The following is a 24756-nucleotide window of genomic DNA, read 5'->3' on the forward strand; positions in this document are numbered from 1 at the left end:
CCTTTCTTCTCATACTTCTTGCCCCCTGGCTCTTTTGTGGGAATGTTGGCTGCCAGAAAGCTGATGTTAGAGCCCCATTGGGAGAGTTCTTGCCATAACTATGTGGGACTGGGGGCTTGGGTTGGGACTACACACAGGTGTCAGAGAACCTGCTGAGCCTCTATTTGGATGAGTATGAGGAGACGCCCTGGGACGCACTCAAGTACCTCATTGCCGGTGTCAACTATGGCGGACATGTCACAGATGACTGGGATCGGCGCCTACTCACTACCTACATCAATGATTATTTCTGTGACCAGAGTCTAACAACTCCCTCCTACCGGTGAGGGAGGTAGCACTGAGGAAGGGGTAAAAGGAAATAAACAGACCAGGGGTCTGGACTGAGTGGTATGTGTGCGCACGCGTGTGTAGAGACTAGGAGGTTGAGAGAAGATGGAAACTGTGGAATTGGGAGGAGGAGCAAGAGCATGAGTTAGACAAGTGGGAAAACATTGAGACTGTGGTCTGGGCTTGACATGGAAGCCCTTCAGATCTCACAGTGTGGTAACACTCTGCTGTGGTTGCCCAGGTTGTCTGTACTGGATACTTATTTCATCCCGAAGGATGGGAGTTTGGCCTCTTACAAAGAATATATCAGCTTGCTGCCCAGCATGGACCCCCCTGAGGCCTTTGGCCAGCACCCCAATGCTGACGTGGCCTCCCAGATCACTGAGGCACGGACCCTCTTTGAGACTCTGCTTTCCCTGCAACCCCAAATCACACCCACCAGGATTGGTGGCCAGAGCCGGGAAGAGAAGGTAGGAACAAGGCTGCCCTGTGGGAGGGGAGATGCTGAGGGAGGGCCGGCCAGCACCAAGCTCCTGTCTCCTCAGGTCCTTGAGTTAGCTGCTGATGTGAAGCAGAAGATCCCTGAGATGATCGACTATGAGGGGACCCGAAAGTTACTGGCTCTTGACCCCTCCCCACTCAATGTGGTCCTCCTGCAGGAGATCCAGAGATACAACAAGCTGATGAGGACCATCCTGTAAGATGGAAGGAACACTGTAGAATATGGGAGGGGAAGGAGAAAGGGCCTCAGACTAGCGCCTCATCAATTCTCTGCGCATTTCATTGCACCCAGGTTATCCCTGACAGACCTAGAGAAGGGCATCCAGGGCCTCATCGTCATGTCAACAAGCCTGGAAGAGATTTTCAACTGCATCTTTGATGCCCATGTTCCTCCACTCTGGGGAAAGGCAAGATTCTGCCACGGTCAATCCTAATCTTGAACATCTTCACTTTATTCTCAAGAGGCATTTACAGAACCCAGGCTCCAATCTAGACAGGTTCAAGGTGCTGACATCAAGTGCAGCCATTCACTAACTGACTGCAGAACTTGTTCACGTACAGATGTATTTACACTAACTTCTATTTCAAAGACCTCCCCTTAGTACTGTACATGGTATTCAATAGGTACCTGCTTATTACAGAGCAAGCGTCCCTAATCCAAATATCGGAGTGGCAAACATGATGCTCAAAAGGTTTCAGTTATCAATTTTTGGATTAGGGATCCTTAACCAGTAGTCTATGCAAACATTCCATACACATCCCAGAAACCAGTGAGAAATCTGAAACATCTCTGACTCTGTGCATTTTGGGTAAAGGATAATCTGTACTGATACTGTTGTTATTAATGAGTAGTTGCTATTGTATGCTTTTCTCTTGGGAGTTAACTTTGGAATAGCTGCCCCGGGCGTTGTTAATGAGGATGTGAAAACATCATGGAATGATGCCTCCTCTCTCAGGCATATCCCTCCCAAAAGCCTTTGGCTTCATGGACCCGGGACCTGGCTGTGCGTGTGGAACAGTTTGAGCTGTGGGCCAGTCGAGCCCGCCCTCCTGTTATCTTCTGGCTGTCTGGCTTCACTTTTCCCACTGGCTTCCTCACTGCCGTGCTGCAGTCTTCGGCTCGACAAAACAATGTGAGCAGTCTGTTCGGTGGGGTGGGGATGGACGATAGGGACGTGTGGTTTTTTTTCTCCTGGGGGGCATCTCTCACTGTCACCTTCACCCCACAGATTTCAGTGGACTGCCTCTCTTGGGAGTTTATAGTTTCCACTGTGGATGACAGCAACCTGGTGTATCCACCCAAGGTGGGAGTCAGATGAGCTTGGGCATCTGAGCAAAACGTCAGGTGGAGGAGGATAATTGAAGAAAAAGTGGGAAGAGAAGGGTGTTAGCGAATAGAGGGGTTAGATCAAAACAGTCTATGTTTCTCCCAAATCTGTCTCCATCTCTCCTCAGGATGGTGTCTGGGTCCGGGGACTTTACCTGGAGGGTGCTGGCTGGGACCGAAAGAATTCTTGTTTAGTGGAGGCAGAGCCCATGCAGCTGGTCTGCCTCATGCCCACGATCCACTTCCGTCCAGCAGAGAGCCGCAAGAAAAGTGCCAAGGGTGGGAGACTGTCCCAGTCCCTTGTTCAGTTCTCAAATGTACCTGCCTTGAACTTCTGGGTTCTAGAGTCTGACCGCCCTTTCCTTTTCCCTAGGCATGTACTCTTGTCCCTGCTATTACTATCCCAACCGGGCAGGCAGTGCAGATCGGGCCTCCTTTGTCATAGGCATTGATCTCCGATCTGGAGCCATGACATCTGATCACTGGATTAAGAGGGGCACTGCTCTACTGATGAGCCTGGACAGCTGATGAGCGCCTCCCCGCCTCCTGCTTGAGAGGGTCGGGAGCCCTAAGACTGACCTAAAGCTGGATCTCAGGATCTTAGCTGAATCTTGCATATAATGGCTCCCTGAGGGTACCTAGTGACGCTAGCCATAAAGGTGGAAGACTTGTATTGGAGCTCATCACAGTAAAACACGTGCAAACCCAAGCTCCAAGTCTCTCAATGGAATGGTGGTGATTTCGTGTGTTGGGGTGGAGGAAACCGGAGGAGGGAAGCTGGGACTTACTCGTGAGAAAGAGCTGCTACGTCAACTACAGAGAGGGAAGTGGGTGGCCTCTAGCGGGAGGGAGGCGTGGCCTTGAACTACTCGCTTGCTTGGCCTAAAGGGGGTGTGACTAAGTCGGAGGGGGGAGGGCTTGAGCAGGCAGGGCGGAGATAGCTTTGAAAGGGCGCGGGATCCAAAAGGAATAGAGCTTTATCAGGTAAGGGTTGGGGATGGGCTCTGTACACTGCACCCTAAGCCTTGCAATCGTGACTCGGAATCCTTGCCTGACACCAGAGTTGAGGCGAGCAGGACTGAGGGCGGGGCGGAGCGGGAGAGATGTACTTAAGCGCAAAGGGCGGGACCGTGACTCGGGGGCGGGGTTGGGGAAAGGGGGGCGGGTACATCTGTCTGTGTTGGAAAATCAAACTGCGCCACGGGGTGGAGCGGCCCCCCCAGCCCCTATCTGGGAGAGGGGGGGGCCGCTCGACCCCCGGGAGGCCTTGCTGATCCTGAATATCTGGAACCCCCAGAACCAGGTAATGGGGACCCGCAGGGGCTTTTGGAAAGAGGGAAACCAATTCCGTGCAAGGGGGCGGGACGTCAGACTCTGGAAGGGGCCTGGCTAGGGATGGGCATTTGGGCAAAGTTGGGACGCAAGACATCCAGGTCCCCCAGAATTGAACAAGGCAAAGGTATCAGAAAAACTGGCCTTGGTTCCAAAGGTCAAGAGGGCCTGAAAGTACTCCCAGTCTCCGTTGGGATGGGGACTTACACTAGGGCGGGGCTCAGCAATCCTGAGGAACAGGACTGCTGGGCAGTTAGTTAGGTCTAAGGCTAGGCGCTGGCCAATTGAAATCAGATGTGATCAGGGATGGTGAGCCTCCAGTTACGGGCCTACTTGAAGGTTCCTTCCAGCTCTTTCCCTGGTGAGGTGTGTGTGTATTTTCAATCTTCACCACCCCACCAGGAACAGTAGCATTTCCCAGCTCACCCAACTCTGCCATACCTTCTGCTCTCGGCCTCGTCTGGTTAGTTCCCCTAGTCCCCTAAGCTGTTCCCACTTCACCGTGTTCAGTTCCCTAGCCTTCGCTGGGCTCTGGCCCTTTCTCTATGCTGAACCTTTCCCACGTAGCCACGAGATGGCGAAGATGAGACGCACACCAGACTCGCTGGTGGTGGTGGTGGTGGGGGGCGATGTAACTGTGACCCAGCCTGTGAGAAAGGTGCGCTGAGGTTCTTTGATTTCCTGTCCTCTGTTTGGCACCCACTCCCATCCCCACCCCTGTCCCAGGAAATTGTAAGCATATGGGTAAAGAGCTAGATTCTTGGTCTATGCTTTTTTGGCCTAGAATAAACAGTGGTAAAGGGGCATGCGGGTTGGTCCCTAAGCTGCAGATTCGTTCCGTCCTGTTGTTGCTGGTGACCGTGCCTCGGAGTGGGGGCTGGAGTGTGAGGAAGGTCGAAAGCAGAACACCTAGTTATAGGCGATGAGAACCTGAGACAAAGAAAGGGAAGCAATGAACTGAGATGCTATAGAAATGACTCCTTAGTCGCCCAGAGTAAGGCCGGACCCAGAAACTAGCTCAGGTCGGATCTCGGTCGCTTGCCTGGGTTGTTTGCTCAGTTGCCAGAGTAACAGGCCAACGAACGTCCACCGCCAGATTCCCAAACTCACTCTCCTGTCCAATCCACTGTAGCGGACGTCGCCTACGTCAGGGCTCTAGTGACCAATGGGGAGCTGGCATTATAGAGCGCTTTGGAAGAGGGAGAGAGAGCGAGAGGAGGTGGAAGGAGGGGAGGCGGTGGCTACCCTGGATCTGCACGTGCACTCCCACACGCATCGCTCCCAGTACACCCTCTTCCACCGCACGCGCCCAGGCTGTCCCTTGCGCCTGCGCGGCGTGTCGTTTTCCCCCCCTCCCCCTCGCCTTAGGTCTTCTGTCTGTGTTTGCAAACTAGTCCAGTGCTGCGTTTCTCAGCCCCTGCGGGCCCAGACGTCTGGGCGGGTTTGCGCTCTTTAGCCGGGTGTCGACTGTTTGTGTCAGTCTCTTGTGGGAAGGCCGGCTACCTGTGTTCCCAACCGCCACCCCCAGCTGGCGCCCCAAAGCTCCCAGGTGGGCTGGGCGGAGCTGTGGTTTCCGGCCCCCTAGGCTCAGTCGCGGCTTTCCCGAGCTCTAGCTTAGGTTGTTTCCACAAAAGAAAAGAGGGAGCGGGTACAAGCACCCATTCCCAAGGCTTCACCCGCCCAGGCCTAGCTGCGGTTAGTGGTCCAGCAGGATACTGTGAGAAGTCCCTGGTGGTCCAGGTGACTTTCTTGGGCAGAGGGTCGTCAAGTCCATTTGTTTTCCTTGTTAATTCCCGCTTTTTTGAACGAAATCTTTCTCTCCCTTCCCTAGCATTTCCTTCTAGCTCGCTCTTGTGGTTTTTTGCATCTCCCTTGGCTCCTTTCGGACTGTCTTGTCCGTCCCTGTCTCCACTTGTCCTCTGCTTCTCCAGAGGGTTATATAACTCTTCCTCTCGGCGTGTCCTGATTTCAACTCCACAGACTCCGCCCTGGAACAGCACGGGAGGGGCGGGAGAGTTGGGGACCCAGACAGATTCCGGCTGGCGGCCAGCTGGGGCACAGGGGATCCCAGAGATAGCAGACGGAGTCCCTCGGGACCGAGTGCCCTGTCCTTAGTCTCCTGCCCCTAACCAGGGATCAAGCCCTGAAGAAAGAAGGCACAGTATCTCTAAGGGGCGTGTCCGGACAGTCAGAAATGTGGGTTGGGAGGTCAAGGCTGGAGGCGGACAGGAGGAGGCAGGCGAATGACCGGATTCCCTAGGGTTAGTTCTGTTGGAGTTAATATAAATAAGGGCAGGACGCCTGAGTTCCCTTCGTCTACTTTTGGGGTTTCCAGAATTCCTATAGCTATTTTCCAGGAAACTTAGCCAGCCAGCGGCTTCTTCGCCCTGGTAGGAGTCAAAGGTCTGTGTTAGAGGTGGCCTGGGATGATGTCACCAGTGCACGTGCCCCGGGACGGTTGCCAGGCAATGCGATCTCCTCCCCTTTCCATTCCCTCCCACCTCTGCCCGGAGTCCCGTTCCATTCCCGTGCCATCTCTTTCCCCTTTCCTTTCCCTTGGCATTAGCATGCTGCAGGTGGGAAACCCTGGCCTGGAGTTTTGTGAGGGGGAGGGGCGCGGGTGTGGTGTGGCTTAAAAGACTTTGCTCCTTTGCTGGGTTGAGAGAATTCTGGGTCATTTTTTTCTAGATTGCCAGAGAAGGAGTTCCTCTTAAATTTTCTTTCCCTCCCCACCCCCGCACGCGCCCTTGGAAGAGTCTCCTAGAAGTCTTTTTACTTTCCCACCTGCTGCATGGCCCAGTGTCATGTTGCCCCTTTCCCATCTTAGCTGAAGTGGGTGTAGTTGCCAGACAGCTGCCCCTAAGAGAAGAGCTGTACGAGGGGGCAGCTTCACCTCCTCTCACCAAACTGAGGGAAGTGTTAGGCTGAAAAGTCGAGCTCTTTATCTGTGTAGGTAGGTGGATCAGCCTCGGGTATTGCCCTCTTTTGAGAGAGGAATTGAGTGTTATCTATGGCTGCCCTTCTCTGTTAAGTCTTGGAGTTGGTGATGGATGGTATTAGTGTCTCCTTGCATATGCCTTAGAACTTGGACTATCAGCTCAAACCTGGACTGTAATCCCAGCTCTGCTTCGATAAATGGGACTTGGAGAGGTCATTACCTCTCAGAGCCTCCTATCCTTAATCTGGGACATTTAAATACCTATCTTTTAGCCGATGGGAGGGGGTAGTTGAAATAATTTATGCAAAGCACTTAAGCACAGTGGTTGACATAAAATTAATACTGAATCAGTGTCATGAAATACGTATTATTAAATCGTATTAGTTATTATAGTGGGTGGATCTGTTCTAAAGTAGCCGTCACTAGAGACTGGGTAGAGAAGAGTGGACAGTTTTGCTAACTGTTGTGTGTTGTGTGTGTGTATGTGTGGGAGTGGGAAGTGTTAGGAATTAGCATCGACTACTTTATGTACCTTGTTTGACGTGGGCTTTAGTCAGGTTTGTATTTTTTTTAAGGTTATTTTTCCTCTCCTACAAAATAGCTAAGACTATTCCTTTGGCTGTTAAAATAATTATGTTGTGGCTTATGATTTTCAAGCGATACTCTGCTTCCCTCCCATGTTGCTCTCTGGAGCCTTTCGTTTTGCAAAGGGACTCCACAGTTTCCCTAGCGAGGACATTGCTAGGCCAAAGGGGTGTGTAAAAGGTTGGGGTGGGTGGGTGGAGAGAGACTAGTGGGGGGAGGCTGGGGGAGCGGGTAGTTAAAGGAAGAGACCGGAAGGGAGGAGGAGGGAGCCTGCTGGTGGGGAGGGAGGGGAGGAGGAGGAGGTGGAGGAGGAGGAGGAGGACGAGGAGGAGGAGGGAGGGAGGGGGTTGGGGAGAGCCTGCTACAGTTCTTTGTTTGACTCCGGGACTCAGGGACGGGGAGGAGGAGGGAGGGAGGCAGAGGCTGCAAGCGCCGGGGCAGGCCCAGGAGGCAGAGGAGGGCCCGTCTCCCCCGCCCCCCCAGCCCCCACTCCCCCCCTGCTGCTTCCCCCCTCCCTACCCGGACTCTGGGGGCACCGCCGGGGGACAGACACCCAGCAGGTAACCCCAGCCTGGCTCTCCCTCCCCCTGTCTTATTTTCTTCTACACCCCCTAGGACCCCTTTCTGTCTACCCGATTCCCCCGGCCTTGCCTTTTCCCCTAGCCTCCTTGTTCCATTTCCCCGAGTTGGGCTTGTCGCCCGCTGGCTCCGCCACCCTCTGTCTCGTGCATCCTGACTCCCTTCCCCCAACCCCACAGTGTGTGCTCCCCTGTTCTGCCCGAGGCACCTTTTGGGGTTCTGTCTCGCTGTTTCTCAGGCTGGCTGCTTCGGACCTGTCTCCCGGGGCTCTAAGGGAGGAGGGAGTCCTTACCCTTTAATGGCTCCCCCCCAGGCTCCCTTGACCCATTCTCCTTGTAGCAGTCTCTAGGGGTGAGAGAAAACCGGAATTTGGGGGGCCTTCTGGAAAGACAGGGGGCTATGTGTGTGAGGAGGGGGTAGGGATCTCTTAGAGACCAGGCTGCCTCTCTGATGTCCCTTTAAATGGCCCTTACATTTCTGGGGACTGGGGGGGTGGGGTGGGGAGGTGGCAAGCTGCCTGCCTGGGGGGTAGGGCCCTTGGTTTGTCCACACCGGCAGGGGTGGTAATGATTTAAAGGGACAGCCTTGGTGTGGCCACTGCCACCCTGTGCTGGCAGGAGGGGGAGCTGGCAGGCTGTGTCTACAGAGGCTTGGCTGGTGAGCAGGGCATTTGAGGATGTCTGGTACTGGGCCTGCAGGTCTGCTGGAAAGGTACAGGAAGAGGTTGACAGCCTGTCCTGAGGGTGCTGAGTCTGGGCTTTCTCCAGAACCCCATCTTTGAGTCCTTTGACTCCTTGATCAAGAATCTTTGAGTCCAAACTACAGAATCTGTGGAACACCAGGTGGGGGCCACGGGCCAGATCTGCAGGCCAGCAGGGCCACCTGAGCACTTGGGAGCTGGCCCTTTAGCTTCCCCTTTTGTTGTTTGGTTATCTGCACAAGTAGGCCTCAGCCCCTCCTCCTCATCCACATGCCCCCTACCCCCACCCCCACCCCAGCTGTTGGACAGATGAATTACAGCCTCCTGCTTGGGGCCAAGGCTGGTAAGGGATTAAAGTTCTGAGGTTGGCCCTTTAAATGGCTGGTGGCCCTCCCCCACTCTGGTGTCCAGACACCGGTCATACACCCTTCTGACCCTCTTGGCTGCCCATCACTCCTTGGCCAGCCTGAGGCCTCCCTTCTCCCACTAGGTTAGACCCTTTCCAGCATACCCCATCTCCACAAATGCTGTCAACTGCTGGGTAAGCGCCTTACTCCTGAATCTGCCTCCCTGTCCTGAAGGCTTGCAGCCTAAAGCATTTTTTTTTTTTTTTTCCAGCAGAATGGCTTTGCCAATCTGGTTTTCTCAGCCTGCAGCTGACCACTGCCCCTTAAGGGCCTTGCTTAGGTCAGAAATAACATCTCCCTGGGGGCAGTGTCATCAGCAGCTACAAAAGCTTGCAGTACATTGCATCATGGAGACTGGGGGCCAGAGGCCTAAGTCTCTGGAGCAGGGGGAAAGATGGGGGCTGGAAGGCCAGGGAATGGAGAGGCCAGGCAGAGAGCCTGTGTCTGGGTTCTGGGGCCAGGAGAATGGAAAACAGGTCCCTGAGGAGTGAGTCTGAGAGGAGGGTTGACTAGATCTGACCCCTGTATCAACACCTGATTCTTGGCCCTAGATGTGTCTATAGACCTGGCTCTTTGTATCTGAGGCCTGGAAGGGAAGGGGGTGGGCCTCTGTCACCTTCTTGGGCCACACAGAGGAAGGAGGTGATGGGGAAACAGGATATGGCCTTGGAGGTGACATGGAGGGAGCCTGCTGCAGAGCCTACTTCCCTGCTCAGGCCCAGAGTCACAGTTGTTGCAAAGAAGGCTCCTCCCAGTTGGGCCCGTTCATCTTGTCTGGCCACCTGTGCCACTTGCCAGGACCTGCCTATACCAGCCTAAGGGAACAGGAAGGGTCAGAGTCCAAAGGGTGGGGTTGACTCTCTAGTGTCTAGTTAAGGTTGGGGAGGAACTCCTGGCTTGGAGGAAGCAGGACTGAGGGCCTAGGGTCCACTTGCCCTGGGGTCAGAACTAAGGCTGGCTTGGCTATGGGTGTCTGCTGCTGTAACTGAGGCTGCTCTGGGTCCAGTCAGAAGCGGGATCATGGGTTGGTGTGCATTGTAGACTTACTTAGGTGCCACAGCATGCCCCCCACCACCACTACCTGAACCAGGCTGCCTCTTGAGGGGAAGGATGGAGGATGGCTTTTTTCCAGGTTGCCATGGAAACTGATTCTCTCATCTCATCTGACCTCTAGAGCCAGGTTTCTCCTCAGTGAGGGGGCAAGGAACACCAGGGAACTCCTCCATCATGAGCGACCCCACCTCTAACTGAAATTTTCTCTTTTAGGTTCCCCCAGGCACCATGCCAGCCCCATAGCATTATCCACACCACCATTTCTGCTGCACTGCACCCCACTGCTGGGGTGGTTGTTCCAATGTGACTGAACACTTCAGACTCCATCTGGTAAGCTTGGCTGCTGAGTGTCACCTCCTTCCCCCAAGTTCACCGCATGCTTGAAAATCTTTGCTGTGATCTGGTTCATGCCACTCATCAGAATGGTCCAGTCCAACTCTGAGTCTCCCCAACCTGCCATGCTTGAATGGTTCAGCCCTCCTGGTTTATGAAGCTCCCCTCTATCTCCTAGGAATGGTTTATCCCTGTACTTGATCTGCCTCTCTACTACCTGGAAACCTCTCACCTGACACCCCCAGTGCTACAACTCATTTGCTAACTGAAGAAAGCTAGGGTTTACAGGCTGAAAGTAGATGAGACCCCCTCCCCCGAAATTCCTTCCTGTGAAGGAGAAGGCTTTTTTTTCCATAGGAGAGAGGGGAATCGCCAAGCTTGTAAGAAGCGCTTGAGAACTGATGTGGGGATCACTACTATACAGCTAGCTCCTGCTTGTCATGGCCATCATGGAGCCTCACCTCTCTGCTCTCCTCTGGCCTATCCTTACCATAATACACTATACACTGCTTTGCATGCCTAACTCTTTAACTCCTGCTCTCCCCATACCTTCTACCCCCACCTCTTCTTGGGTCCTTCCTCGCCTTCCTTCCTCCCTGGTAGAAAGGACTTTTCCCTAAGCCGGACACTTGAGTTCTTTGGTTCTTCATTGCTTTTCCCCATCACTCACAGAGCTTCTTGAATAGTTGCGTATGATGCTTTGCACATTGGGTGCCTTTGTAGACTTGTGTTGAATGAATGTTTTAACTGGATGTACTGTTTCCCTGCCAAGAAACCTACGGCAGAGATCTGTTGTGGAGCCTCCTGCCCACACCTTCTCTAGAGGATGAGACATTTGGGGTAGTAACAGAGTGGAAGGCTGATTTAGGAGGCAGCCTTCCAGGATAAGTTGAGGGAGAACAGGTCAGGGCAGTATAGAAAATGGAGCTCCAGAATAAACCCAGCTTGTCTGCTTACTTGCAGAATGACCTTGGTTGAGGTAGTTCCCTTGCTTCTCGAGTCTGTTTCCTCATCTGCAACCCTGGTAGTCAAGTACCTCCCATGCCAGGTTTTGGGGAAGAATTAAGAGATGCAGGTAAAAGGTTTAGCATAGTGCCTACCATTTAATAAATGCTACCAGTTTTCATCATGGTTGCTGCAGGAAGCTGTGAGGATTAAGTGAGGAAGCTGAGGAATGGGGCTGAACTTGACTGAAGGCAGAGAGCCCTAAGTATTGACTAAACAGAAGGACCACTGACCCAGTTGGAAGTCAGGATTCAGGGGAGTTAAGACAGCCCCTCAAGCCTGCTCTGTTCGAGAACGTGAAGGCAAACACAGGGCATGTGCACAGACACACGTGATCACCACAGTGATGCAGAGGCAGACCCAGACAAAAGACTGAGACAGGAGCCAACCAGACACACAGACAGACAGCCTCGCGGAGTCATGTAGACAGGGATAATGACAGGAATGCGCCAGACACAGGCACTGAGGGAGACAAGATAAGCAGATCTGCAGGTGCACACAGACACCGAGACCCACACACAGCCGACCCTGTTAGACTGACTGGTGAACACAGAGCCCAGTCAGAGGCAGACACAACGCCCGCAGTGACACTTAGCGGGCCAGCCTGCCGGGGCCAGCACTGTCACACTTCTCGATGGGGGCGGGGAGGGGCCGGCGGCGGGGGAAGGCTGGGGAAGGGAATCCCGGGCGGGCGGCCTGCCCGGGTGGCTGAGTCACTGCGGAGCCTCAGCCCGCGGCCCTCCCTCTCCCGCCGGCTCTCCCAGGTGAGAAGCGAGCCGGTAACTTCATAGCTTCCGCCATGCCGAAAGAAGACAGCAAAAGAATGGGACTCCCGGGGGTCGGTCCTGGATCCGCCCCACCTTCGAGCCGGTGCGTGCCGGCTAAATGCATGCTCGGGAAAAACCGGTCTGCGGGGTCTGGTGTCTTTGGCCGTCCAGTGTCTGCTTGCAGATCGCAGGCCTCATGCCAAGCGTCCTTCTTACACCCCGCGTCCCGGGAGCTGCGCGGAGGGGCTCTCCTGCCCCAAGCCCAGAGAGAGTTAAGTGGGTGTGATTGATGGAGTGCTTCTCTCCTGGGACTCAAGGGGGGGAGGGGGTCGGTTAAAGTCCCAGAGTCCAGATCCCGGATGCAGGAGGCGGAGCTTGGCTTTGCCGGGAGTGCCCGGATGGAGAGGGCGTGGTTTAGACCCAAGTGGAATTAACCCTTTCTGGGCGGCTGGCTTTTGGGGCTGTAGGTCGGGTTGGGAAGGCTGGATTGTCAGCCACCCAAGTGTGTTGACCTCCCAGCCTGGCCCTGGACGTGTGCGTCTACCTTCCGTCTCTCGTCGAGGAGTCTATGGGTGTCTGTCTTTGTGCTTGCCCCTGGTTGCCCCCTCCCCTTGGTTAGTATGAGCACTGGGAGTCGGGGAGGGCCATTCCTGCCTCTAAGCGAGAGTGTAGGTGAGAGTGGACGGCGAGCCAGCCGGCGGCGGCGGCTGGGGAACAGGTGTGAGTGTGGCGGCCGGGCTGCCCAGCGCGGGTGGGGCCGTCCTGAGGGAGACAGGGGGAAATTCCGCGGGACCGGTGGTGAGCAGTGTGTGGGCTGAGGAGTTGTGTCTGCCTCTGACTGTGTGTCTGTGTGAGTGGAGGGAGGCGGGGGCTGAGTCAGTGGGAACAGGGGATGGTTTTCTGAGTGACTCACTCTCCCCCACCCCAAGCCTGATTCAGACCCAGAGAAAGGCTTTGTTCGTGGGGCGGATGGGAAGTCAGGCGCCTGCGTCCCTGGTGGGGACACAGATCCGTGGTGGTTGGCGAGATTATGCTTAGGGTACAGGAAGTTTTGTTCTGGAGCGCTCTGTATGTAGTCCACGGTGTCGTCGTGGGAGGTTGTGGATAAAGGCTGAAGATCAGGAGGGCTGGAGGGACGGAACTCGCTAGTTTAGGGAAAGCTGAGTCAGTTCCCCGTGGGAAAGGGGAAGTGGCAGAGGGGAAGTGTCATCATCGCAGAAGGGGAAGCTGCATTTCCTGGTAACTAGCAGCGTTCTGGGCACCACTTCCTTAGCAGGGTGTCTGCTTCTCTGACATCTGCTACCCCGAGCTGCCGTTTGTTCACGTCTGGTCCCTTGGTCCCCTCAAGGCTTGACTAGGGCAGCCAGTTTGGGCTTCACTTGACCACACTGGCGTTGTATGTGTCCCAGAGCTTGATAACTGACAGACTGCAGTCTCAGGGGATATCTGACTGGAGCTCCGCATGAGCTGAGGAGCCCGCGGAGCGCAAGGTCCCACTAGCGCTTGGACCGAGTAGCCTGCGGGACTCTGTGGGGTCCGAACACTCACGCACAGATGACCTTGCCCCAGCGGGAGGGAAGACTGTTTTCGCCAGAGACCTTTCTGCCTTTGTGGGCTGGGTGGAAATTTCCCCACAGTGCAGACTTCTCGGCCAAGGCGAACTTTCCAGCCGCCCCCAACCCCTCGCCGCGCGCTCTCCCCCGGCTTCCTGCCCGGCGCTTTCTCCAGCTGGAGCGCTGGCCCCGCCCCCGCGGCTTTGTACTCGACACTCGCCTCTCGCCGCTCTTTGTACTCTAGACTCTCAATGGACCGATCCCGGGAGCGGAGCCGGCTCTCTACCTGCCGGGACTTGGGGTATGCACAGGGAAGCTGCGCCTGGGCTCTGAGAGGCGAGAAGGGAAAGCCGGGACTAAAGGGAACGTGCCTGGCAGAGAGGAGTACTGTGGCCGTTGTGGGTCCAGTCAGCCTCAACGGGAAGGAGTAAGGGGGGGTGGCGTGAAGGAGGAAGTGAAACGGGTTCTGGGTTCTTTAAGGGAGTAGGCGGTGAGAGTGGGACAGGGGTGATGTCACTGCCTGTTGGGCCCCGCCCTCTTCTCTCCCTCCCGAAGGACCCCCCCCCCCGTACACACATCGCTTCCGCTGCGCAAGTAGCCACGTCACGGGCAACCCCCGAAATCCCCCCTCCCTTGGGGGGGGTGGGGGCCACGTGGGCCGTGGGGAACCGCGTGGCCCCGGCGGGGAAAGGGCATAGAGGATACAGGAGCCACGCGAGAGGGGCCACTCCACGGGGCGCAGCTTCCCAGAAGTTGGAGGGCTAGGGGGTACTGGCTTAGGGGGCCGACCGGTGCTGAAGACTCAGACCCAGGGAAAGTGGAGGAGCTGGAAGAACTTGGTATGAGACTGGGAACTTGACCATGAGTTAGGACCGGGTCGGCCGCTGGAAGTGGAGCGTTTCTGATAGAGGCGCGCGGGCGGGCCTGGGTACTGGATTTGCGGTGATTGCTAGACCTAAGCAGTTCCACCGGGCTGATCGAGTGGAGGGTCTGTCGCTGGGTGATAGGAAGTGAGGAGGGGGAGCGACGCCTTTGTCTGCGATTTGCATTGGTCTGCGGTCCGTCCTTGGGGTGGATAGACCGAGGACGACTTGAACAATCTGGTGGGGACCATTGCCAGTTAGGTGGATGTGTGAGGCTTGTCCTCAGGCCGGCTAGTGAATGATTTTCCCATCCTCACTAGCGTGCGTCTTAGCCAGCTTGAGGTTACTGCCCTGCGGGCCACAGGTTTCTGATCTGAGATGTGGACCCTAGGTGGGAGCCTTGGGGTCACGTCGGGGTCACCCTAGGGCGAGCCTGTCTGACCGGCCCTGCCGCCCCTCCTCCGGTGGCCGCTGAGTGCTCGGCTCACCTCGCTCCTATTGGTTCCTGCCAGGCTGTTACTGAGGCGGAGACAAGGGTGATGATTGGCTTTCTGGGGAGAGAGACGTCTTGTGATTGGTTGAATTTCTGAAGCTTTTGAAGCTGTGAGAGGACGCTCCCACGGAGGCTGGGTAAGCAGCCGCGCGGTAGGTCGCCCTAGTGGCTCAGGATTGTAAGCCCGTCAGACCGTGCAGACGCTGGGTTGTACCTATTGCTGACTTCTTTCCCGCTACTTGTCCCATATTCCTGTTACTCCATTTGCGGCCTTCTAGGGGTTCCTTATGCCGGCGTCTTCTGCCCCGGCTCCTTGCCCTCTGTCTTCCTGCTCAAACAATTCAGACCAGCCTTTGGGCCCTGGCTCTGCTGGCAAGCTTAGTGTACTTTTCTCCTCTCTGTAGAATTGGTTGTGGAAGGCCAGAGACTGCCACCTGGAATCAGTGAGCACTCTCGTTAAGAGCAATTGGAGCTGGACCATCGTGCCAGAGAGCTGGGGCAGGGGGGCGTGCCCCATCTCCAGGGCTCCTGGGGCCACTGCTGACCTGGTAAGGAAGAGATTGGAGCTGGTTTAGCTGAATGTACAGCTGGATGTTTTGTCTCCCTGTTAGAGCATGATCTCTTGTCCCTGACTTAGGCTGGATGCATCGGGCAGTGGACCCTCCAGGGGCCCGCTCTGCACGGGAAGCCTTTGCCCTTGGGGGCTTGAGCTGTGCTGGGGCTTGGAGCTCCTGCCCACCCCATCCTCCTCCTCGAAGCTCATGGCTGCCTGGAGGCAGGTGAGAATTGGGCCATGAGTCCTGTCACCACGCATTTCTCTTCTGGTCTTCTCTATCCATTTCTGTCATTCTCCGCGAGTTTCTGTTACGCTGTGGGCTCAGACACCAGCCTCACCTGTTGATATTTTCTCTAACTCCTCCTTTCTAGGGAGCAGGATTACTTCTGGCAATACATAACAGACCCTTTCTCTTTACAGATGCTCTGCCAGCATTGGGCAGCCCCCACTCCCTGCTCCTTTACCACCTTCACACGGCAGTAGCTCTGGGCACCCAAACAAACCCTATTATGCACCTGGGTAAGTGGGGGATTTAAAGTTACGGGAGTGGAGGTAAAACTGGGGCCTTGAGATGCCCCCCTAAGCCTAAGCACCCCACTCTTTCCACTTTGTAGGACACCTGCCCCGAGACCCCTCCCCGGGAAGTTGGAATCCCTGCATGGCTGTGTGCAGGCACTGCTCCGGGAGCCAGCCCAGCCGGGGTTATGGGAACAGCTTGGGCAATTGTATGAGTCGGAGCATGACAGCGAGGAGGCCATATGCTGCTACCACAGGGCTCTTCGATATGGAGGAAGCTTCGCTGAGCTGGGGCCACGAATTGGCCGATTGCAGCAGGTGGGACGAGGCAGGACACAGGTGGCTGAGATTGTGCTATCTATCCCAGTGTTCCCAATTCATCTCAAGCTGTCCTTTCGTGCCCCCAGGCCCAGCTCTGGAATTTTCATGCTGGTTCCTGTCAGCATCGAGCCAAGGTCCTGCCCCCGCTGGAGCAAGTATGGAATTTGCTGCACCTTGAGGTGAGGCTGAAGCTCAGTGAATCAGGGAAGGGAGTTGTGGTAGGCTGGGGCCCATGCCATCATCGCTTTTGTTTTCAGCACAAACGGAACTATGGGGCTAAGCGAGGGGGTCCTCCAGTGAAGCGATCTGCTGAACCCCCAGTGGTACAGCCTATGCCCCCAGCAGTACTCTCAGGCCCCTCAGGAGAGGAGGGCCTCAGCCCTGGAGGAAAGCGCAGGAGAGGCTGCAGCTCTGAACAGGTGCGGTTGTAGGTCGGCCAGCGGGCAGAGAGGATGCAGGACTGGGGCCGGGAGTAGGATTGTCACACTCTCTTCTCTTCTAGGCTGGCCTTCCCCCAGGTCTGCCACTGCCTCCACCACCATTACCGCCGCCGCCGCCGCCACCCCCACCTCCACCCCCACCCCCACCACCGCTGCCTGGCCTGGCTATTAGCCCTCCATTTCAGCTGACTAAGCCAGGGCTGTGGAATACCCTGCATGGAGATGCTTGGGGCCCAGAGCGCAAGGGTTCAGCACCCCCAGAGCGCCAGGTGAGCCCCTGTTTACTACCTGTCAGCTTTTACCTCCTGGGAGCTCTGTCTCTTCCGCTCCTCACTGTGACCTCATTTATCTCTCATAGGAGCAGCGGCCTTCGCTGTCTCACCCATACCCATACCCAGCTCCTGCCTACACTGCTCATCCACCCAGCCACCGCTTGCTTCCAGCCACACCCCTTGGTCCAGGTCCCCGACCCCCAGGAGCAGAGAGCCATGGCTGCCTGCCTGCCACCCGTCCCCCCGGAAGTGACCTTAGAGAGAGCAGAGTTCAGAGGTCGCGGATGGACTCCAGCGTTTCACCAGCAGCATCTACCGCCTGCGTGCCTTACGCCCCTTCCCGGCCCCCTGGCCTCCTCGGCACCAGCAGCAGCAGCAGCAGCAGCAGTAACAACACTGGTCTTCGGGGTGTGGAGCCGAGCCCAGGCATTGTATGTGATGACCTTGTGCTGAAGGTGGGTGGAGGTGTCTGAAGGGGCTAGAACAGTACTCTGACCTTCTTACTCTATACTTCCAGCCTGGCGCTGACCATTACCAAACTCCTGCGCTGGAGATTTCCTCTCACCAGGCCCGCCTGGGGCCTTCGGCTCACAGCAGTCGGAAACCATTTTTGACAGCCCCCGCTGCCACACCCCACTTACCTGTACCACCTGGGACCCCATCATCCCCGCCAGCCCCCTGTCCTCGCCTCTCACGCCCTCCACCGCCCCCTGCTTGGATGAAGGGCCCAGCCTGCCGCTCGACCCGAGAGGATGGAGAGATCTTAGGGGAGCTCTTCTTTGGTGCTGAGGGACCACCCCGTCCTCCCCCGCCCCTTCCCCACCGTGGTGATGGCTTCTTGGGGCCTCCAACTCCCCGCTTTTCTGTGGGCACTCAGGATTCGCATACCCCTGCCACTCCCCCCACCACCGCCGCCGCCGCCACCAGCAGCAGCAGCAGCAGCAGCAACAACCACAGCAGTAGTCCTACTGGGCCCGTGGCCTTCCCTCCACCCCCCTATCTGGCCAGAAGTGTAGACCCCCTTCCCAGGCCATCTAGCCCAACCCTGAGCTCGCAGGACCCACCTCTTCCACCACTGACTCTTGCCCTGCCTCCAGCCCCTCCCTCCTCCTGCCACCAAAATACCTCAGGAAGCTTCAGGCGCTCGGAGAGCCCCCGGCCCAGGGTCTCCTTCCCAAAGACCCCCGAGGTGGGGCAGGGGCCACCCCCAGGCTCTCTGAGTAAAGCCCCCCAGCCTGTGCCACCTGGGGTTGGAGAGCTGCCTGCCCGAGGCCCGAGGCTCTTTGATTTTCCACCAACTCCACTGGAGGACCAGTTTGAAGAGCCCGCTGAATTCAAGATCCTACCTGATGGGCTAGCTAACATCATGAAGATGCTGGATGAATCCATTCGCAAGGAGGAGGAACAGCAGCAACAGGAGGCAGGCGTGGTTCCCCCGCCCCCACTCAAAGAGCCCTTTGCATCTCTACAGCCACCCTTTCCCAGTGACACAGCCCCAACCACCACCACCACTGCCGCCACCACCACCACCACCGCCGCCGCCACCACCACCACCACCACCACCACCACCCAAGAAGAGGAGAAGAAGCCACCACCAACCCTACCACCGCCTCCGCCTCTAGCCAAGTTTCCTCCACCCCCCCAGTCGCAGCCCCCACCACCTCCACCAGCCAGCCCAGCCAGCCTGCTCAAATCATTGGCCTCTGTTCTCGAGGGACAAAAGTACTGTTACCGGGGGACTGGAGCAGCTGTTTCAACCAGGCCCGGGTCCTTGCCCACCACTCAGTATTCCCCTAGTCCTGCATCAGGTGCTACCGCCCCACCACCCACTTCAACGGCCCCTAGCGCCCAGGGCTCCCCCAAGCCCTCTGTTTCCTCGTCATCTCAGTTCTCTACCTCAGGCGGGCCTTGGGCCCGGGAGCGCAGGGCGGGTGAAGAGCCAGCACCAGGCCCCGTGACCCCTGCCCAGCTGCCCCCACCTCTGCCGCTGCCCCCTGCTCGTTCTGAGTCTGAGGTGCTAGAAGAGATCAGTCGGGCTTGCGAGACCCTTGTGGAGCGGGTGGGCCGGAGTGCTGCCAGCCCAACAGACCCAGTGGCCATAGCAGACCCAGTGGACAGTGGGACGGACCCGCTCCTGCCTCCTGCACAGACTAAGGAGGAGAGTGGTGGGGTGACAGTGGCAGGAGCCGGCGCAGGTAGTGGCAAACGTCGGCAGAAGGAGCATCGGCGGCACAGACGGGCCTGTAGGGACAGTGTGGGTCGTCGGCCCCGTGAGGGGAGGGCCAAGGCCAAGGCCAAGGCTCCCAAAGAAAAGAGCCGAAGGGTGCTAGGGAACCTGGACTTGCAGAGTGAAGAAATCCAGGGCCGGGAGAAAGCCCGGTCTGATGTAGGCGGGGCTTCCAAAGTCAAGACCCCCACCGCTCCAACGCCCCCGCCTGCTCCTGCACCCTCTGCTCAGCCTACACCCCCATCTGCCCCCGTGCCTGGGAAGAAGACCCGAGAGGAAGCTCCAGGGCCCCCAGGTGTGAGCCGAGCAGACATGCTGAAGCTCCGGTCCCTTAGTGAGGGGCCTCCCAAGGAGCTGAAGATCAGGCTCATCAAGGTAGAGAGCGGTGACAAGGAAACCTTCATTGCTTCTGAGGTGGAAGAGCGGCGGCTTCGCATGGCAGACCTCACCATCAGCCACTGTGCTGCTGATGTCATGCGTGCCAGCAAGTGAGTGGGGGGGGCTGTAATTCACAAGGCTGCCCGCTTGTCTTGGGGGTGCTCCTGCTCATTACCCTACCTTTCTGATCTTACTCTGTGGTCCTCTCACAGGAATGCCAAGGTGAAAGGGAAATTTAGAGAGTCCTACCTTTCTCCTGCCCAGTCTGTGAAACCGAAGATCAACACTGAGGAGAAGCTGCCCCGGGAAAAACTGAACCCCCCTACTCCCAGCATCTATGTATGTATGCCCCCAGAACCGCCCTCCCCAAGGGCTGCATGGGTACTGAGCCCGGGGAGGCTCTGACCCAGTGTCTCCTGGTTGTCTTAGTTGGAGAGCAAACGGGATGCCTTCTCACCAGTCCTGCTGCAGTTCTGTACAGACCCTCGGAACCCCATCACCGTGATCAGGGGCCTGGCTGGCTCACTTAGGCTCAGTGAGTCTTGGGGGAAGCATGTGGACAGGGCTGTAAGAGCTGTGATATATGGGGCCCTTTGAGAGCCCCGCCCCGCCATGCCTGCAGACTTGCCACAGTGATTCCTAGGATCTTGTGTACTTGTTTGTGTACAGGTCATGTTTGAGAAAGGCTCTGTGTGGTGTGCCTGGAAATGCTCTCATCTGTCACTCTGTCCCCAGAAGTGGACACATGGGAAGATGGCTCTCAGGAGTGGTTGGAGTCAATTCTGATTCTCTTAGTGATTAAGAATGAAAAGAATGAGTCAGGCGGTGGCAGACACCTTTAATCCCAGTACTCTGGAGACAGAGGCAGGCGGGTCTCTTGGTCTATATAGTGAATTCCAGGACGGCTAGGGCTACACAGAGAAACCCTGTCTCCAAAAAAAAACAAAAATAAAGTGAATGAAAAGGATGGATCATAGACTACTTCTGATCCACGATTTGGCTTTTTTCTTTTTCCATTTTTTTATAGTGCAAAGTATTAAGCGGTATAAAACTAGGGACACTGTAGAAATTGTAAATGTCAGGCAGCCTTGTTTCCAATATACCCTTACATCTTTCTCTCCTCCCATTGAGTAATTTGAGGGACATTTAAAGCTTGACTGCGTCTTTCACTTGCTTGCGGTGGCCACTTGCCATTCATTGTTTGCCTACTAAGTGGCCATATGCAGTCTGAGAATTCTAGTTGAGAGACAGAGGCCTGCAGTTGAAGAAAGGGGCTGGGGAGGACCCAAAGAAGGCGGCCTTGACAGCTTGCAGGGGCTGGGATTCTTCTATGCCCACATCATCAGAGGCCTGGCCGATTGGGAGGAAAAGGGAGAGTTGGGCCAACTGTCCTGAGTGACACTCCGTTTGGCACTCCCTCACAGACTTAGGCCTTTTCTCCACCAAGACACTGGTGGAGGCAAGCGGGGAGCACGCAGTGGAGGTGCGCACCCAAGTACAGCAGCCCTCAGACGAGAACTGGGACCTGACAGGGACAAGGCAGATCTGGCCCTGTGAGAGCTCCCGTTCACACACCACCATCGCCAAGTACGCGCAGTACCAGGCATCGTCCTTCCAGGAGTCACTGCAGGTGAGGGTCATGGACAAGCAGTAGCGAGGGTTCTGGGGTCTGACTTCAGTGGCCCCAGGAGGCCACTGACCGAGACCTGCCTACCTGTCTGCCCAAGCAGGAAGAGAAGGAAAGTGAGGATGAGGAGTCAGAGGAACCAGATAGCACTACAGGAACCCCTCCCAGGTAAGGAATCATTTTGTCCCTCTGGCTTTGCTCGTTTGCTCCCCTTGGTTTGCCAACCAGCTCTGTGCGTTTGCCCCAGCAGCAGTGCACCGGACCCCAAGAACCATCATATCATCAAGTTTGGCACTAATATCGACCTGTCTGATGCCAAGAGGTCAGTGAGGCTGGACCAGTGAAGTTGGGACGAAACCCTGCTAGGTCCTGGTCTGGGATACCGCTTACTTTGTTGGCATTTCTGTGTTCACAGGTGGAAGCCCCAGCTACAAGAGCTGCTGAAGCTGCCTGCCTTCATGCGGGTAACATCCACAGGCAACATGCTCAGCCATGTGGGCCACACCATCCTGGGCATGAACACCGTGCAGCTATACATGAAGGTCCCTGGCAGCCGAACGCCAGGTGTGCTGCTCACCCTGAGCACGGTGCGGGGAAGTGCGCACTCAGTGCTTAGCTGTTAGCCAATGAGGGTGAAGGGCGGGGCTATCGCGGGTGCAGGCTTGCTCCAGACCATCCGTGACGGTCTGTCTCCCTCTACAGGCCACCAAGAGAATAACAACTTCTGCTCTGTCAATATCAACATTGGCCCCGGGGACTGCGAGTGGTTTGCAGTACATGAGCACTACTGGGAGACCATCAGCGCCTTCTGCGATCGGTGCGCACTGCCCCCTTGTTAGTCGCCCCATCATATCGGGTCCTTGGGTCTCTCACCTGACCCTGTGGCTGCCCACTCCACAGGCATGGTGTGGACTACTTGACTGGTTCCTGGTGGCCAATCTTGGATGACCTCTATGCGTCCAATATTCCTGTTTACCGCTTCGTGCAGCGCCCTGGAGACCTTGTGTGGATTAACGCAGGGACTGTGCATTGGGTGCAGGCTACTGGCTGGTGCAACAACATCGCCTGGAACGTGGGGCCCCTCACCGGTAAGAGGGTGGGGTTGGGCTGTCACGGTACAGTGAAGGGTATGGGGAGTGAGGCCTGTCGGGGAGAGGTGGGTGTGGACAGTCACAAGGTCTGAGGGAATAAGGGGCCGGGGGCTGTTTGAAAATCCTTAGTGACTTCCTCTGGCTTGCAGCCTATCAGTACCAGCTGGCGCTAGAGCGATACGAATGGAACGAGGTGAAGAACGTCAAATCCATTGTGCCCATGATTCATGTGTCCTGGAACGTAGCTCGCACGGTCAAAATCAGCGATCCTGACTTGTTCAAGATGATCAAGTGAGGCCCCTGTTTGGTTAGCACCCCACCTCGTCCTGACCTGTTTCCTACTTGTTCTTCCTGACTCCCCCTCCCTCATTCTCCACCCTAACATGTTCACAGAAGCTCCTGTGCTGAGGAGGATGACAAAACCGCTATTCTCATCTCATAGCCTTTGTTTCCTGTGGTGTGCGCGCGCGCACACACACGAAATGTCAAATGTGACATATTCAAGACAGGAAATGCAACTCAAATGAAAAGGGAGGGCTGTAAGGGAAGGCCATGGGGCTGCGGTCTTGGAGGCACGCACGGCCCCTGCCCCTCTGCCCCCAGCAGTCTTGGTGCATCTCCTTCTGGAGTCTTGTCTCAATACTGTCTTTGGCTCTTCCCCAGGTTCTGCCTCCTGCAGTCAATGAAGCATTGCCAGGTGCAGCGGGAGAGCCTGGTGCGGGCAGGGAAGAAAATCGCTTACCAAGGCCGCGTCAAGGATGAGCCTGCCTACTACTGCAACGAATGCGATGTAAGTTTGGAGTGTATGGGCTCTACCCTGTCCCGAAGGTTCCTGTGGTAGGCCTCCTTCTTGGTGACAGCCTCTTCCTCCTGCCTAGGTGGAGGTGTTCAACATCCTGTTCGTTACGAGTGAGAATGGCAGCCGAAACACGTACCTGGTGCACTGCGAGGGCTGTGCGCGCCGTCGCAGCGCGGGCCTGCAGGGCGTGGTGGTGCTAGAGCAGTACCGCACGGAGGAGCTGGCGCAGGCCTACGATGCCTTCACGCTGGTGAGAGCACCGGGCTCCTCCCGAGGGGGCTCGGGAGCGGCCGGGCCACACCCATCCACCACTGAAGCCCCCGCTCCCTCTCTTTCTTCCCGCAGGCTCCCGCCAGCACGTCGCGATGAGGCCGGACGCCCCGCTCGCCCGCCCACGCAGGGCGCGGCGGGGCCACCAGCACACGCCTGGGCTGGACCTAGGTCCCGCCTCTGGCCGGGAAGGGGGTCGGGCCCAGCCCTTCCACCCTTATTGGCAGCTCCCCTCACTTAATTTATTAAGAAAAACAATTTTTTAACAAATACGAGGAAAAAAAAGGAAAAAAAAAAGGGAGACGGGGAGGGGGCTGGCAGCCCCTCGCCCACCAGCGCCTCCCCTCACCGACTTTGGCCTTTCTAGCAACAGACACAAGGACCAGGCTCCGGCGGCGGCGGGGGTCACATACGGGTTCCCTCAAGCCTGCCCGCCGCGCGCCCGCCCGCCGCCCGCCGGCGCAGACGTTCGCGGCTCGTTGTGTACATAGACGTTCGGCAGCCGAGGTTTTTAATGAGATTCTTTCTATGGGCTTTACCCCTCCCCCAAGACCTCCTTTTTTTACTTCCAATGCTAGCTGTGATCCCTGTATATGTCTCTGTTTATTCACTTGGTTATGATTTGTATTTTTGTTCTTTTTTGTTTTTGGTTTTTAATTTATAACAGTCCCACTCACCTCTATTTATTCATTTTTTGGGGGAAAACCCGACCTCCTGACCCCCAAGCCATCCCTCCTGCCTCTTTGGGAGGCCCGCTCCTGGGCTCTCCTTGCGCCCCAGTATATGTCCGGGCTTGGCCCGTCTGTCTCCGCCCGCCCGCCCGCGGCTCCAGCCGGGCTCTCATGGTGCTCAAACCCGCTCCCCTCCCCTACGTCCTGCACTTTCTTGGACCAGTACCCCAACTCCCAACCCGACCCCGACCCCACCTGAGGGTGAGCGACTCCTGTACTGTAGGGGAAGAAGTGGGAACTGAAATGGTATTTTGTAAAAAAATAAATAAAATAAAAAAATAAAAGTTTTAAAGAAAGAACTATGAGGAAAAGGAACCCTGTCCTCCCCAGCCTCGGCCAATTTAAAAAGCGTTGAACACCTCTATCCCCTACCTCCCCCCCCCCTTTAAAAAAAAAAAAGGCGTGAAACAGCCCAGGGCAGGGCCTCACTGGGGCTGGGACACCCTGGGGTGAGTTTCTCTGGGGCTTTATTTTAATTTTCTTAGTTCGTTTTCTCCCGCTGGGGCTGCGGAGGGGTGGGGGGTTTACAGTCTCGCCCCCTCGCACTGCACTGTCTCTGCCCCAGGGGCAGAGAGGTCTTCCCTACCCTACCCTATTTTCGGTGATTTTTGTGTGAGAATATTAATATTAAAAATAAAAGCAGGAAAAAAAAAACAACCTTGTGTTTTGATGATGGTTGTAAAGAGCATTAGTTCAAGAGTCAGGAAGCTGATTGATTGGAGGGTAGTGCAGACCCTGGTGGTGGCGAGCCCCTCCCCGGAGGTG

General features: G+C 56.4%; 2 protein-coding genes across 10 annotated transcripts in view; both read left to right on the top strand.

Annotated features, from left to right (window-relative positions):
• The window catches only part of Dnah2 (dynein axonemal heavy chain 2), a 110181-nt gene extending 107317 nt beyond the window's left edge, over window positions 1–2864 (top strand). The window contains exons 80-87 of the mRNA XM_051181595.1: window positions 138–322; window positions 569–797; window positions 873–1024; window positions 1121–1235; window positions 1785–1961; window positions 2058–2132; window positions 2284–2434; window positions 2529–2864. Coding sequence (XP_051037552.1) covers window positions 138–322; window positions 569–797; window positions 873–1024; window positions 1121–1235; window positions 1785–1961; window positions 2058–2132; window positions 2284–2434; window positions 2529–2683 — 1239 coding nt within the window. The 3' untranslated portion in view covers window positions 2684–2864. The remainder of the gene's footprint in view (window positions 1–137; window positions 323–568; window positions 798–872; window positions 1025–1120; window positions 1236–1784; window positions 1962–2057; window positions 2133–2283; window positions 2435–2528) is intronic.
• A 457-nt stretch (window positions 2865–3321) lies between these two features.
• Kdm6b (lysine demethylase 6B) lies at window positions 3322–24648 on the top strand. Of its 9 annotated transcripts, none has more exons than XM_051180264.1 (24): window positions 3322–3458; window positions 9963–10079; window positions 14783–14900; window positions 15168–15311; window positions 15401–15542; window positions 15740–15838; window positions 15934–16153; window positions 16243–16335; window positions 16414–16575; window positions 16659–16865; window positions 16955–17299; window positions 17386–19583; window positions 19686–19812; window positions 19903–20008; window positions 20898–21103; window positions 21204–21268; window positions 21348–21422; window positions 21516–21664; window positions 21803–21917; window positions 22001–22188; window positions 22341–22482; window positions 22855–22981; window positions 23070–23240; window positions 23336–24648. In XM_051180264.1, exons 5-24 carry the CDS (start codon window positions 15406–15408, stop codon window positions 23357–23359), a joined length of 4956 nt encoding a protein of 1651 aa, XP_051036221.1. In that variant the 5' UTR covers window positions 3322–3458; window positions 9963–10079; window positions 14783–14900; window positions 15168–15311; window positions 15401–15405; the 3' UTR covers window positions 23360–24648. The 9 variants fall into 9 exon arrangements, with proteins under 9 accessions (XP_051036221.1, XP_051036229.1, XP_051036230.1 ...); XM_051180272.1 differs by having other exon boundaries at window positions 21351–21422; XM_051180265.1 differs by lacking the exon at window positions 3322–3458 and adding an exon at window positions 7424–7570.
• Window positions 24649–24756: the final 108 nt, after the last annotated feature.

The sequence above is a fragment of the Phodopus roborovskii genome, unplaced genomic scaffold (genome assembly GCF_943737965.1).
Source record: "Phodopus roborovskii unplaced genomic scaffold, PHOROB, whole genome shotgun sequence".
In the NCBI taxonomy this organism is placed as follows: Eukaryota; Metazoa; Chordata; class Mammalia; order Rodentia; family Cricetidae; genus Phodopus; species Phodopus roborovskii.

Coding starts and splice junctions, on each gene's coding strand:
- Kdm6b (XM_051180264.1), top strand. CDS start 15,406: ATGCATCGGGCAGTGGACCCTCCAGGGGCCCGCTCTGCACGGGAAGCC. Junction 19,813..19,902: donor CCCCTACTCCCAGCATCTAT/GTATGTATGCCC, acceptor TGGTTGTCTTAG/TTGGAGAGCAAACGGGATGC. Junction 22,189..22,340: donor GAACGTGGGGCCCCTCACCG/GTAAGAGGGTGG, acceptor TCTGGCTTGCAG/CCTATCAGTACCAGCTGGCG.